Below are 16384 nucleotides of genomic sequence, written 5' to 3'. Positions count from 1 at the left end.
TACGAGGAAATTACTAATAGCATTTTCTGACCTATTTATTAGTCCGAGTACATCAAAACCTTCACATTCAAACGTAAATTAATAAATTTAAGGTTGTAATATACTACTCCCTCCGGTCCTATTTATAAGCATGAAAAAGAAGAAAAACCTTGGTCCTTTTTATAAGAACCAAATGAAAGTTTGAGCTATATTAATTAATTTTTTTCAATGATGCCCTTATTAATTCTAACTTGTAAAATGTGTCTCATTAATTATTCTCTCTCTTTCCCACTTTCCAACACTAATAACAAAGGGTAATTTTGGAAGTTTATTTTGATTTAAGACAAATTTAATGCATTTTATCTAGTTTAACTACATTTCTTAAACTATGTGAATTTTTTTTTTGTTGCTTATAAATAGGACCGGAGGGAGTAAGAGTTTAATGGATATGCACTGACAGTGTAAAATAGTTTTACACAGTCATCCAATCAAAGCATGCCACATAGGAGAGAATTACATTTGACTTTAATTTTAATTAAAAGAATAAGATATTTTCTGATTTGGCGGAATTCAATTGAATATCTGTGTAAAAGTATTTTACACTGTTAGTGATATTCATTAAACTCATAAACTAATGTATCTTAAAAGAATAAGTGAAAGTATATGTAACAAAAAAAATCTTAGTAATATAGGAGCTGTCAGCAGCGTATTGTACATGTCATGTTAGCAGCATACATATGTAGAAATACATCAGCAAATTTAGTTATCTATTTTTTTTTCCTAAAAAAAAGTACAAAGTTAGTTAAGGAATCTCGTAAGCAAATTACAAAAATATTAAATAAAAAATTGTAATTTTTTGAAATTATTCGATCACATGATATTTGAGTATTTAATTAAGAGAAAAAGTTTGATGCACCGACGGTGTAAAGTTTTTTTACACCATCAACCAATCAGATTTCAAGGATGTGAGAAAATCTGTCTTTTCATTTAATTTCTTTAATTGACATGTCACATCCTTAAAATCTGATTGGTTGACGGTGTAAAGGTCCATCAAAATTAAACTCATTAATTAATTTAGCAGCAGGGTTATTTCGGTAAAGTTTGAGTTCATAGAAAATAGAAATAGAAATCCTAGTAGTATATGTGAATGAAGGAAAGTGAAATCCTGATTAAGAGAGTAACAGTGAGAGAGAGCGAAGCGAACGAAAAGGTTAGAGAAAGAACGAACAACGTGACCCCACCGTTCCTCTTCGTATAAATGCACATCATCTCACTTTCTCTTAACAACAAACCCAACCAGCTCCTTCATTTGCTGCTGCTGCCAATTTCCGATCGGAGATTCATCAAACCCTAATCTCCGATTCATCCTATTTTTGATTTCAGATTAACCCTAACGCTTCATTCTGATTGCAATGGCTATGAGTGGTGCTGCCGCTTCTCCCAATCATTCCCCTTCTCCGTCTCCATGGAGCCAGATTGTCTCCGCCGCCGCGCCTCCCTCATCACCGCCCGCCGTATCCGTATCCGACTCATCCGCCGTTAATTCCGCCCCGGCGGAGGAGACCGAGAACAATGCCAACGGCGGTAAGAGGCCTGCCTGGAACAAACCCTCCAATGCGGCTTCCTCCTCCGTCATGGGCGCCGATTCCTGGCCTGCTTTGTCCAAGTCCGCTCATTCTCCGGCTAAATCGCTCCCCGAATCGGTTAAGGGTTCCGTAGATTCATCATCGCCCTCGCCAAATTTACAGGTTTTATTTTATTCCTTCTCGATTTTTCGGAATCTCAAAAAGGGAAAATAAATAAAAAATGCTTGCATTCATGGCTAGATTTTTCTGTTATTTTTTTTTCTCAATTAGGGTATGTTTTGTATTGCAATTACTATACAATTACAGTTACAATTTAGATCAAGGTTGTTACTTGTTACTGTCGATTGTAAATGCATGTTTTTTTGTTGTTGTTGTTGCATTTGTATGTGTACATAGATGCTGACTGATGTTGTTTTGATTGTTAGGGTACCGGAAGCGCGACTCCCTCTCCGCAGAGGCAAGTGAGGGATAATGCCGGTGTGAACAATACTTTGCCGACTCAACAGAAGCCTTATAAGCGAAGCAATTCGAATCTGTCTTCCAATGGAGGCCACAATCCACAACATTCTGGGAATCAGGGTTCCGTGGCTGCGACGGGGTCCCACAGCCACAACTCTTCGCAGAAGGACCACCACCAACAAAGAACTGGGTTTGTGTCGAATGATCACCCGCCGCAGCAGCGAAATTCGTATAGAAACCGGAATGGCGGCGGTCCTCATCAGCGGGGAGATGGTGCTCACCATCATAACTATGGGGGCAGGCGTGATCAGGACCGTGGGAATCAGGATTGGAATAATCAGCGAAATTTTAATGGTAGAGACAACTATATGTCTCCGAGATTTGTGCCACGATATATAAGGCCCCCACCTCCTCCTAATCCTGCTCAATTGTTTCCACCGCCACCACCACCAATGCGTCCATTCGGAGGCTCCATTGGGTTTCCCGGTAACTCCATCGGGTTTCCTGGTATGTGTGTTATTATGTGAAGGATGTTATTTCATAGTTTATGTATATGCTCTGATGATTATATGCATTTCCAGAACTACCACCTCAAGTGGTATATGTTCCACCTCCACCGCTGGACTCCCTAAGAGGCGTATCATTTGTGCCTCCAATACCACCTAATGCAATGTTCTTTCAACCTCCGGATCCTCAATTGCACACTATGATTGTCAACCAAGTTGACTACTATTTCAGGTAATTCCTACACTTTAATGAGCCACTCTTTTCATTTGTTGTTTTAACTCTTTTCCAAAGTTGACTGTACAACTTGTCTTTTGCAGTAATGAGAATTTAGTTAAAGATATATACTTGCGGCAGAACATGGATGACCAGGGCTTTGTTCCCATAAATTTAATAGCAGGCTTTAAGAAAGTAAGTTGTTGGGGTATTTGATTGATTGTTTTCTGATCTTTGAGGTGAGCTGGTCGGGCGTGTTTACAACTTACTAACAATAAAATGCATTTTTTATTTTTTACACTGTTAATTATTCTACTATTGGAGAATTTGTATCTGATTATTGTCTTATATTCTCTAACATATGCTTCTTGTATTGTTTAACTGCTTTCTTAGCAAGTGTATTAGGTAATGATTTATTATGTGTGTAGTAATCCTCTTTCGATACATCTTTCCACTTTTAACTATACAGCTCTTTCAGTGTCAATCAGAGGATAACAAATATGGCTGCGTATTATTTTTGTCTCCCTATGGATGCAGACTTCCTCACATGAAATATGTATTCTTTGTAGGGTTCCTCTTGTTTTTTTAAGTTCAATATTATGATATAAAATTATCTATAGTGGGCATCTTGTACTGAGAGGCTTGAGTTGCTTTGGGTATCTTATACTAATAGGAAATTGCTTGCTTATGTTGGCCTTAAAGCTTTTGATATGAAGCTAAGTTCTATCCTTATAATGATTAAACTGTTTTTTCAATTCTCTGAGGTGAGTCAAAATGTGTATGAAAATTGATCTCTCTTGATTTTCTATAATCTTATTATGATTGACATTGGTCAAATGGAAACGGATGGCTAACTGAGCATGATTGTTCTTTTGTGCAAATTTGTCTATGATGGGTATGTGGAAAATGCTTGGTTGTTGTTTTATTCGTCTATGCTGGCTATGTTGGAGTGTTCGCTACTAGATGACAAGTGTGTTTTATCTCTATCAGGTAAAGCTTTTGACTGACAATATCCAGATTGTACTAGATGCTGTTCGAAGTTCATCTGCTGTTGAAGTGCAGGTATTATTCTTGATCTGACCTTGAATTTCCAAGTTTTAAGAATTTGAAAATAAAGAATACATCAGGTATTTTGTTATTTGTGGTATATTAACTAGTGAAACCTCTTCTTTTCAATTTGTTACTCTTCTATTATAGGGTGACAAAATAAGGAGACGGAATGATTGGAGGAGATGGCTGATGCCTCCTGTTCAGATTTCTAACGTTACAGCACCCCAAACTGTTGGACAGCTGACAGAACAAGTTCAAAGCATTTCTCTTGAAACAACTAAATCTGATGCTGCTGGAGGACAAGATGTTTCACATAGTAGACCATTGGGGGATTTTAATAGTCAATATATGCTTTCCACGAGCGAGGGCACTGGTCAAGTCGGTATTCAAGTTTCGGATCACTCTATATCTGCAAGAAATTAGAATTGCAGATCTGAAAAGATTTTTTTTGGAGAATATTCTTCAGGGGGAGCAGGAAGCAGGGATCTAACCTGGTCTTATTTTTACATATGGTAATGGCACAGTGGGGCATGATTTCTCATGAGGTACTAGAAAAAAGTGAAAAACATGATTGAGAAATGGGAAGAAAATACCTATTAGAAAACAGAAAGAAAGACCAAACGATGAAAATCCTTCACTGAAAGGGCACATTTTGTATTCTGTTAAGGAGCTAGTAGCATGACTCTTGTGATGACTTGTTTATATGGGGTGTAATGTTCCTACTCTGATGGTGGGATGTTGGTATGCTTTAATCTGGGGAATATTTTATTTTTCTTTTTAGGGTTTATCTTCCCCTGAATTCCCCTCAGCTGCTTTTTATAATCTTTGGGATCATCTTCTCCCACCAATTAGGAGCATTATATGTGAGATAATGGGTGTTGAATGAGTGTGATAGCTACTAGTAGACTGAGTGAAGGAAAGACGGCTTTCTGCTGAAGGAGCATGTCCTACAACTGCTTTACACAATGATTGCTTGATGTCCCTTGCAATTTCCCGTGACATCGTATTTGGAATGACTTCATATTTATACTTTTTATTCTATTTTTATTTTATTTTTTTCTATTTAAAGCTAGGCATAAACTGCTCCCATGGGGCTATTTTAACTTAAATTTATCCAGATTTCAGCTGTATACGATTTTGATCTTGTTAGTTTTGACTTTGGAAATTGAACTTTAGCTAGTCTTAATAAATTCATATCCCAACAAGTTTTTAAATTGATTGATTTAATTAGTTTGATTTATTCTTTTATGTTAGTACGTAGTATGATCAATTTTATTAATATATTAGGAATGCAATTTGTTTCACTTTTTTTTCACTTGAGTCTTCACATTTTAGCAATTGTACCGATTTTATTTAAGATAAACTTTCCATTAATTTTCTGGGCATTTCTTTGTTTATTTTATGAAAGAAATTGTTTATTAATAAAAAAAGATGTTAACTTTGTTTTGTTGTAATAATTATGTCTATTTAGAAAAGAAACATCGAAATTGTTTTAGTGGTTATATTTTTTCGATACATCGAAAAAAAAAATTAGTATTTATATCGGAATTCTTGTAATGTTGGTTTTTTTACAATAACTATAATTACCTACTCATCATCCGAGTCATCCTCTTCGTTAGCAGTAGCAACAACAATATCAGTAACACGAACACTAATATGTGTTGCTAGACTTTTGAACTATGAAGTCATTTGCTGGTATTGCTCAGCGTGTTGGGCCTCTTGTTGCTTTAGATGTTGTCAAAGTGCAATATTCTCTTCTAGCATTGTCTACATCCTGCACATATCATGGTTTGGTTTTGAATCCTTAGAAACCGAATGAGAAGGTCCTGATGGCTCAGGTGCAATGGAAGGGACATCAGATTTGTAACGTGTAGACATGTCACATGTGCCATACATTCGTCCCTTGCGCTTTCCACCCGTGGTCTGCCCATAATTTCACAACAATTGAGGAGTCAACCTCTATTGACGCATCACTATGGGAAGCATATGACCTCTATTCAATTATTTTTCTCCTCAAACTTAGCCTCGACAAATAAAATTTAATGTTACAATTATATGTAAAATATTACAAGTAACACAATGAATGCTTAATTATACTTACCCAAGTATCCTGAGATTTTAATTTTAAAAACAAAAAATATGATATATTTAAAAAAGAAGCTTTTTAAATAAGCTTATGACAAAAAAAATTAATTTTTTTAGTTGACTAAAATAAATCAACCAACTAAAAAATCAAATATAGTCCAATGGTAGGTATAGTATCACTTTGTTCAAGAATAATTATTAGGGTTAAATATGTTTTTCGTCCATGAACTTTGAGCGAGTTTTGGTTTTTGTCCTTCGCTGGTGTAACTACTGAAAAAGCTCCAGACTTAAGGGATATAGTTGTTAATGGCCCCTACCGGAGTGGTGGCGCTGACCACTGTGCTTATTGGTCAAGCTGAACCTACATGGCGATGTCACGTCAATTAATGACTACATATGGAATTCTTTTTTTTTCATTTAAATTATACTTTTTCCTAATCTTCATTAACTTTTTAAATTAAAATCCTCTAATTAAAATAACCCAACCATTGTTAACCTAACTATTCTAAATAGCTAAAGAAAAAAATAACAAAGCATTCGTAAATCTCCATCTTCGACCTTGAGACACCAAAAATTAGGGTTCTCCATCATCTTCGAATCTGCTTCAATTGAGATTCCATCCAAATGAAATTAGGGATCTTCATCTCCTCGATTTCATCCTCCTCTCCATCTGCCAATCTCGGTCTTCATCTTCCGTACAAGATCTCAATTGTTCTGGGTTCATATTTGATAGGGTTGTCCAATGCTTGGTATAATGTCTAAAATGTTTATCCAGCACACGAAATTTTATTTCTTCAGCTCATGAAAAAAAAAACAGAACCATCAATAGCTCAAAATTGAATAACCTACATAACCATGGTCGAGCCATGGCCAAAATCCAAAAAACTTCAATAATCAGTTAACCGCAACAAGTCAACAACCAACCTTCATCATGACCATTTTTTTGCTCCAACATTGTGCAAAAAAAAAATCCTCTTTTACTTTCATCATTCTCTTCTCTACCCACATGGCCCTTATGAACACCATCTTCTTCATAAAATTTCGCTCCCCCATTAGATTCTCCAAGCTTCTCCCCTTACCAGAATCATCCCTCCAAATAAACTTCATTTTCTCATCACATTAGTAGCCAAGTTAACCACCACATTATTTCTTTTCTCACCATATAAACCTACTAAACTTCCACTTTTCTCATTCTTAATTTTAAACTGAGACACTGTGTACGTACATATCAGAGAAAAAGAGGTAGAAAAACAAGAGTGTACAAATCTTGGCTCTTATATATAAGCACCATATTGCTATCATATGACAAATTAAACATTCAACATTTTTTAAGTAACTATGACAATATAAATGAGAAATGGACGGTAAACATTATAGGAAATAAACAACATCCATTTCTTTCTGCAAAGTTTGATCAACTGAAGATGTAATGTCAGTCATAGAGGCTTGATCTTTCATATGTTGCTTGAAACAATAATTTGCCACCTAGGAAGGACCTCTTCTTATATCAAGGCTCTTGGAAACTAAATCATCATTTCTCCAACTTTTACACTCTTTTTTTCTACTTACTTTATTTGATATGTACTAAACGTTTCGGAGTTTTAAATTCAGAATGAGAAAAGAAAAGTTTATGAGTAATCAGTTTAATTGGTATATGCAGTGAGCAAGGAAGAAGGAGGTGGTTAACTAGGCTACTGATATGATAGAAACTTGAGGGTTCTCAAATGGGACGGTTCTGGTATGGAATAGGATCCTGGAGAAGCTACGTGGTGAAGCTTATTTTTAGGAAGAATATGATGTAGGGGATCATGCGAGAGGAGAATGGTGAAGGTAAAAGATTATGGTTATTTTTTCGCTCAAGGTTTGACCTGAAAATGGTGATGGTGGAGGTGGGTTGCTTTGGTTGAGGGATTATTGAAGTGATTTTTTGGGTTATGGCTATGGGTGTTGGAAAAATAATGATATTCCAAAAGTTCCAAGTCTCACAATTTCCACATGTGCACCGTCCACTCCCTTCAAACCTTGGAATTTCCAAATCTTGTTGACTGTGCATTCAACCTTGAAACTACAAAGCTTTAATTTTTACTCCCTTCAAACCTTGGAATTTCCAAAGCTTGTTGATTGTGCATTCAACCTTGAAACTACAAAGCTTTAATTGTTATCACCCAAAGTTAATGTGCAACTTACCTTGGAATTAACGGTTTTTTGGCTATATATAGAGGACAAATTTTACATTGTTTATCACTCTCATCTCCTCTCTTCTTTCCCTACCTTTGTCCAGTTCTTGAGCAATCACAATATTATTATTATTATGGCTTAATTGCAACTTTAGTCCTTGACGTTTACCAATTCCACGATTTTAGTCCCTCACCTAATTTAATTACACGGATAGTCCCTGACTTAGCTGGTCGTCTGCAACGTTGGTCCTACCGTTTATTTGTTAATGGAAAAGGTTTACGTGGATGGTCACTTAGCTGATGTGGAAGTCGAATTGGAGAGAGAAAGAGACCAGTAACTGATTTAATCTTCTTCCTTGCCTCCAGGGACTCGTTCGTTCTTTATCTCTTCCATTTTCGCTCAATCTCAAGCTTCGAAACATCTTCCTCACGGTGCTCTGCTTTTTAAGGCGGGAGACGGTAGAAGATGACCGTTGCAGGTCTCAGGTGCAACACATGCTTCCCTCTCTCTTCAATCCTTCTTTCTCTCTCCAATTGGACATCCACGTAAGCCTCCTCCGTTAACAAATAAACGGCAGGACCAACATTGCAAACGACCAGCAAAGTTAGGGACTATCCGTGTAATTAAATTAGGTGAGGGACTAAAATCATGGAATTTGTAAACGTCAGGGACCAAAGTTGCAATTAAGCCTATTATTATTTCTCGCCAGTTATGTTACCCGACTACCCGGAGGAAGCTGTTTAATCCTGGGGAGGTGTTCTGGATATTCCAGGATAAAACCTTCAAGGACAGCGAATTGATTTTCGCGACTCAGCTTATTTTCTTGCAGGTTCAGTTCGTGACTCCGTTGTTGCTTCAAAGTCACTGCTCCGCGTCAAATATCCAACAATCTTGAAGGTTTTAATACCATGACGAACGCTGACAGTGACCAGAATGGAAGTCCCAACGCTGGAAAGGGTGCTATGCCTCTCTCCGTTCTTGGCTCGGTTCCGATTCCTGCCTACGCCAAACTGTTTCCTGACATCTCCAAAATTGAGGTGTTTGGAGGCCAAAATTTCCGCAGGTGGCAAGAAAGGATCTCCTCAACTCTTGACATGCACGGTGTTGCAGATGCCCTCACAAATCCTGAACTAGATTCTTCTGCTACTGAGAAACAGAAACACAATTGGGCTCATGCTAACAAGGTATGTCGTCATACTATTATCAGTACATTATCTAATGATCTCTTTGATGTGTACTGCTCCTACAAGAAAGCAAAGGAAATATGGGAGTCAATGATTCAGAAGTACACCGCTGAAAGTGTTGGAAGGCGCAACTTCATCATTGACACCCACTGCAACTGGAAGATGACCGAAGACAAAGACATGAGATCCCAAATCAATGAGTACCACAAACTCATTGAAGAACTGAAAAGTGAGAACATCAAATTACCTGATGAGTATGCTGCTGGAGCATTGGTTAACAAATTGCCAGACTCCTGGAATGATTACAAACAACAGTTGAAGCATAGAGAGAAACAGATGCCCCTTGATGACCTCATAGCACACATCCTGATTGAAGACACCAGCAGAAGGGAGATAAGGCAAGCAAGATCAAAGGCCTTGACTTCGCGAGCAAACATGGTACAGAATAAATCTGTCCACAATAGGTACGCTAATAAGAAACCTGGTCAATTTATCCCTAAAACTTCTAACATTCCCTTTAAAAGGAACACAAGAGACACAAACAAGAGGAGTTGTTTTGTCTGTGGAAAGCCGGGTCATTTTGCAAATCAATGCAGACGCCGCCAGCAAAATGGAAATAATGGTAATAGTAGTAATCCTCCTAAACCAGATTCAAATCAGGTTAAAGGAGATGATGTTGCTGGGGTGGTTTCACTAGTCAATATGGTTTCCGATGTGAAGATCTGGTTGGTAGACTCTGGTGCTACCAAACACATCTGTGGTGACAGAGATGCATTTTCCTCCTACTCTCCTGTAGAGGAAGGAGAAGAACTGGTTTATATGGGCGACTCCCAGACCTCTAGAGTCCACGGAAAAGGGACTGTTCGTCTCAAGCTCACATCTGGAAAGGACCTTGCTTTACTGAATGTGCTTCATGTTCCTAAGATCAGATCAAATCTGATCTCTGTTGGTCGCCTGATGAAGGCTGGAGTAAAGATTTCTTTTGAATCAGATAAGATTGTTATGACCAAGGATAATGTATTCATAGGGAAGGGATATTATGACCAAGGTCTCTTTGTACTCAATGTTTCTGGAATAATAAATGATGGATCTTCTTCTGCTTACTTGATTGACTCTGTTGATGTATGGCATGCTAGACTAGGTCATGTGAATTTTTCTTATCTTCAGAAAATGCATAACTTAGGCTTAATTGATGGCTCATATAAACCTTGTGATAAATGTGAAATTTGTGTTGAAACGAAATTGACTGGTCCTTCTGTTTTTGAACGTGAAACTGAACTTCTTGGATGTATTCATACTGATTTAGGTGATTTGAAACATACTGAAACCAGAGGTGGTAAGAGATATTATATTACCTTCATAGATGATTTTTCTAGATATACCAAAGTTTATCTTATTCGAAATAAAGATGATGCCTTTGACATGTTTCTTTCTTATAAAGCTGAAGTGGAAAATCAATTGGATAGAAAGATTAAGAGAGTTAGATTTGACAGAGGAGGTGAGTATACAATCTTTAATGATTTCTGCAAAAAGGAAGGTATTATACATGAAGTAACTCCTCCTTACTCTCCTGAATCAAATGGTGTAGCTGAACGGAAAAATAGGACTTTGAAAAATATGATGAATTCTTTACTTGTTAACTCTTCTGCACCTGATAATTTGTGGGGTGAAGCTTTATTGACTGCATGTTTTCTTCAGAATAGGATTCCTCACAAGAAAACTGGTAAGACACCCTATGAACTGTGAAAAGGCTATAAACCAAATCTGAAATATTTAAAAGTGTGGGGGTGTCTTGCTAAGGTTATGTTTCCTGATCCAAAGAAAAGGAAAATTGGTTCTAAGATTGCATGTTTATTGGCTATGCTGAACATAGTGTTGCTTATAGATTCCTTGTTTTAAAGAGTGATGTGCATGATTGTGATACTATCTTAGAAACCAAGAATGCTGAATTCTTTGAACATGAGTTTCCTTTGAAATCTAAATATGCCTCTTATTCTCATTCTGAATTGATTAATTTTGATGATTCTGTTCATGTACCTTTTCAAATTGCTAACAATGACTTTGCAGATAATGAGCATGAACATGAAGAGGAAGATTTTAGAAGGAGTAAGAGACAAAGGAAACCAATTTCCTTTGGAAATGATTTTTATATTTATTTAACTGATAATGATCCTTTAACATTTTCTGATGCTATATCATCTTCTGATTCACGGTTTTGGAAAGAAGCTATCAAAATTGAACTTGATTCTATCACGAAAAATAATACTTGGGTTTTAGTTGATTTGCCTAAAGGAGCAAAACCAATTGGATGCAAATGGATCTTTAAAAGAAAACACCATCCTGATGGCTCCATTGATAAATATAAAGCTAGATTGGTTGCAAAAGGTTTTACTCAAAAACAAAATATTGATTATTTTGATACTTTTGCTCCTGTTGCTAGAATTTCTTCTATTCGTGTTTTAATTGCATTAACTTCTGTCTACAAACTTGTGATCCATCAAATGGACGTGAAGACAGCTTTTTTGAATGGTGATCTGGAAGAAGAAATTTACATGACACAACCTGAAGGATGTGAAGTCAAGGGTCAAGAAAATAAGGTTTGCAAACTCATTAAATCCTTGTATGGATTAAAGCAGGCACCCAAACAATGGCATGAGAAGTTTGATCAGACTTTACTTGGTAATGGTTTTTATTCATTTGATGCTGATAAATGTGTTTATGCTAAAACTGTGGATGGTGAATGTGTCATCATTTCTTTGTATGTAGACGATATGCTTATTTTTTGTATTGGCATTAATATTGTAATTGAGACAAAAAATTTCCTCTCATCGAAATTTGATATGAAGGATATGGGAGAAGCAAGTGTTATATTGGGTGTGAAAATCATAAGGAAGGGAGATAGTATCACACTATCCCAAGAACACTATGTGGAAAAACTTCTTAAGAAGTTTGGTTATTATGATTTTAAATCTGTGAGTACCCCTTATGATTCCAACACCCAACTGAAGAAAAATAAAGGAGACCCTGTTTCTCAATCTGAATATGCTCAAATTATTGGGAGCTTGCTACATCTGATGAACTTTTCTCGGCCAGATATAGCATATGCTGTTAGCAGATTGAGCAGGTATACACATAGCCCCAATAAGGATCATTGGGAAGCACTTGCTAGAGTAATGAAATACTTGAGAGGTACCATGAATCTTGGTATCAAATATAGTGGATTTCCCGCTGTACTTGAAGGATACAATGATGCCAATTGGATCTCGGATTCAGACGAGACAAAATCCACTAGTGGTTATATATTTACACTTGGTGGTGGTGCGGTTGCGTGGAAATCAGCTAAGCAATCTATTATTGCTAGATCCACTATGGAATCAGAGTTTATAGCTCTGGAATCAGCTGGTAGTGAAGCTGAGTGGCTAAAAAATTTATTAGCTAATATTCCTTTGGGAATGAAACCCACACCATCAGTGTCGATGCATTGTGATAACCAATCTGCAATTGCAATTGCTAAGAACAAAACGTATAATGGTAAAAATCGACATGTTCGATTGAGACACAATGTGGTAAAGCAGCTGCTAAAAGATGGAGTAATCTCCATAGATTATGTAAAATCAGAGGTAAATTTGGTTGACCCTCTAACTAAACCATTGGGTAGAAAAATGGTATTTGATACATCGAGGGGAATGGGACTTGAGCCAATTGGAATCAGTGAATAATGGTAACCCAACCTTTGTGATTGGAGATCCCATGAAGAAGGTTCATATGGGAAAAACAAGTTATTCATATTGATCTGACAGCACTAAATATTTTATTGTGTGGTCCATTCCTAGGATGTAAGTGCTGTGCTGCATTAAGAGAGGATAAGCTCTTAAGCTTTTAATGATTTCCATAGCCCTTATGGGTGGTATGTGAAATGCGGCATATACTTGATGGAATCACCTATATGAGTGTCAAGTGGGGCCGCTTGTATGAGAATTGCCTAATCTCTAGAGCACTCAAAGAATACCAGGCATGCGCATGGCCGATTAAGCGCACCACAGCGATAACAGTGAGAAAATGTGGGGGTGTAACGATTAGTAAGGCCTCTAACACACACTAAAGTGTCTTGGTTCATAGAGCTTGCTCCACCAATTCACTTGTGTGTTAAGTCTTGTTGGTCTAGGTCTGGTTCATAGCCCGAAAGGCACCAGATTCGAAAAGTTGCACTCTCGGTGATTGCTCAGGAAACTTCTCCTTAACCCTACCTTGAAACTTTTGAAATATGTGGGGGATTGTTGGAAAATTAATGATATTCCAAAAGTTCCAAGTCCCACAATTTCCACATGTGCACCGTCCACTCCCTTCAAACCTTGGAATTTCCAAATCTTGTTGACTGTGCATTCAACCTTGAAACTACAAAGCTTTAATTTTTACTCCCTTCAAACCTTGGAATTTCCAAAGCTTGTTGATTGTGCATTCAACCTTGAAACTACAAAGCTTTAATTGTTATCACCCAAAATTAATGTGCAACTTACCTTGGAATTAACGGTTTTTTGGCTATATATAGAGGACAAATTTTACATTGTTTATCACTCACATCTCCTCTCTTCTTTCCCTACCTTTGTCCAGTTCTTGAGCAATCACAATATTATTATTATTTCTCGCTAGTTCTGTTACCCGACTACCCGGAGGAAGCTGTTTAATCCTGGGGAGGTGTTCTGGATATTCCGGGATAAAACCTTCAAGGACAGCGAATTGATTTTCGCGACTTAGCTTATTTTCTTGCAGGTTCAGTTCGTGACTCCGTTGCTGCTTCAAAGTCACTGCTCCGCGTCAAATATCCAACAATGGGGTGGTCATGATGACTATGGAGGGAGGGAGGAATATTTAAGTGGCTTACATAGTTATGTGGTGTATAGGATTTTGAAAGAAGAAGGTTGTTTCAAATATAGGTGATGGATGGAGTATGACCCTAAGAAATGGTAGAGGTTTGTGAAGATCAAAGAATGGTAGAGAGAGAAATTTTCTATAATGATTGTGTAGTGCTTCTAAAAACTAAAAATAAGTTGAATCAGGGTAATCATTATAAAGTTCATCAAACTTCTCTAGATAAAAATAAAATAAATAGTTTTATTAATAAATTTAGGGTTAAGGGTCATATTAGTCCCTGTGTTTGTAAAAACGTTTGATTCGGGTCCCTCGGTTAAAAAACCGCCAATAGCTGTATTATAAACCGCCAGTAACTGTAAAAAAACGGCCACTAATCGTCATTTTTTGGCTAAGGGGCCAAAATCAAACACTTTTACAAACACAGGGACTAATATGACCATTAACCCATAAATTTATCGTTTTATTAATATTTAAAGGAGTTAATTTTGAGTTAAATGGAATATTTGGTTAGTATCTTTTTAGATGATGTTAACGTTTTAGAAAGAGTTGCCATAAAATGTTGATTTTAAATAAGATTTGTGTTGAATGTTATTCTGACAAACTATACAAATACTTTTTTATTTACTAAAAAGGCTATTATAGTTCTTTTATTGAACAGGTAAAAGTTAGTTTGTGTATTTCTTATTATTTAAAAATCAATGTTTTAATTAATTATGAGTTTAATTCTTTTATTCTTTAAAAAGAGAATTAAGAATATAATAGCTTTTTATTATAATGATATAATCTAAAAATAATTTATTTTAAAAATAATTTATTAAAAAATGGTTACTCAAACACTTACAACCTTGTTAAATGGAATAAAAAACTTAAACAAACAATAAAAAATAAAGAAAGGTGTATATGCAATGGTAACTTGATATTTATATTTAAATATTGCGTTTTAAATATGTAAGAGATACATATAGGGTCACACACATAAAATTAGCCTACTAGAATATTTTTTCTACTGGACTAGACCATTGGATGAGTTGTTATTCGACGTTCCATTGGATTAGCTTTATTAAGCTCAAAATAAGGGTGAGGAGTAGCCTCCTTATGAAGGCTTATAAATAGAACATAAGATGTTCAAACCCTAGACTTGAAATTTGCACACTCTTGCCTCATCTAACACAAGGATCCGTAAGGGACTTCTAGTGGGAGAATTCGCGTGGACAACTGAAAAGACGAACGAGGCTGTGACTACTTCGTTCGCTCATACCGTCAAGAGGTAATATGTATCTCCTGTTTTGTTTGATTTTAACTTGGACTTTGATTTATGGTCTCGCAAGGAATCTTATATAGGGAATTCATAATCCTCTACGATAATCAACCGCTTGATTTCCTTCAGTGGGAATCATGTGGTTGATTACCGCAACAGAATAAGAATTCCCTATATGAGATGGACTTGCAAAACCATGTTTCAAAGTTCAAACAACAAGCAAACATGCAAGAGGAAATTAAGATTACTTCTTGAAGATATGAGCACACGAAGCACTAGCAGTTTCGTCTCTACAGAAGTTCACGCGAACGCTCCCACTAGAAACCCTTGCGTCTCGATGTGCTAGCGGAGATAAGAGTATGAGCAAAGTGTCTCACTAGGGTTTGAGCATCTCATGCTCTATTTATAAGCCCTCATAAGGTGGCTAGCCCTAATCCTTATTTTTAGCTTCATTGAGCTTATCCAATGGGTTGGTCCAATTACAGTCTATCTAATGGTATGGTCCAATAAAACAATATTCTAATGAGCTAATTCTATGCATGTGCCCTTATAGGTATCTCTTACATATTTATGTTGCAATATTTATATATAAATATTAAGCTACTATTGCACATACACATTTCTATATTTTTTTAATCGTTTGTTTAAGTTTTTTTATTCCATTTTAATAAAGTTGTAAGTGTTAGAGTAAAACATATTTTAATAATTAAAAAAAAACACAAATTAACCATTCAATAAAAAAACTATAATAGCATTCTTACTAAATAAAAAAGTATTTTTAGAATACAATACATTCACAACTCAAGGTTAGTTAGAATAACATTCAGCATGATTCTTATTTAAAATCTACATTTCATCTCAATTCCTTCAAAACCGTTAACATCATCTAAAAGGATACTAACCGGATATTCCATTTAACTCAAAATTAATAAATTTAAATATTAATAAAATAATAAATATATTAATAAAAGTATACCTTATGACAATAATGTTATATGGTTTATCCTTTGTCC

General features: G+C 36.1%; 1 protein-coding gene across 1 annotated transcript; it reads left to right on the top strand.

Annotated features, from left to right (window-relative positions):
• Nucleotides 1–1148: 1148 nt before the first annotated feature.
• On the top strand, nt 1149–4924 carry LOC130711774 (la-related protein 1C-like). The gene is made up of 6 exons (XM_057561510.1): nt 1149–1727; nt 1991–2531; nt 2606–2762; nt 2849–2939; nt 3735–3806; nt 3942–4924. Exons 1-6 carry the CDS (start codon nt 1392–1394, stop codon nt 4215–4217), a joined length of 1473 nt encoding a protein of 490 aa, XP_057417493.1. The 5' UTR covers nt 1149–1391; the 3' UTR covers nt 4218–4924.
• Nucleotides 4925–16384: the final 11460 nt, after the last annotated feature.

Source organism: Lotus japonicus, chromosome 4 (assembly GCF_012489685.1).
Source record: "Lotus japonicus ecotype B-129 chromosome 4, LjGifu_v1.2".
In the NCBI taxonomy this organism is placed as follows: Eukaryota; Viridiplantae; Streptophyta; class Magnoliopsida; order Fabales; family Fabaceae; genus Lotus; species Lotus japonicus.
This window is presented reverse-complemented; position numbering and strand designations above follow the sequence as displayed.

Bases quoted from the DNA above. Each gene is read 5' to 3' on its own strand.
- LOC130711774 (XM_057561510.1), top strand. From the start codon at position 1,392: ATGGCTATGAGTGGTGCTGCCGCTTCTCCCAATCATTCCCCTTCTCCG. The intron at 2,532-2,605 runs GTATGTGTGTTA...ATGCATTTCCAG, and splicing joins TAACTCCATCGGGTTTCCTG to AACTACCACCTCAAGTGGTA. The intron at 2,763-2,848 runs GTAATTCCTACA...TGTCTTTTGCAG, and splicing joins CAAGTTGACTACTATTTCAG to TAATGAGAATTTAGTTAAAG.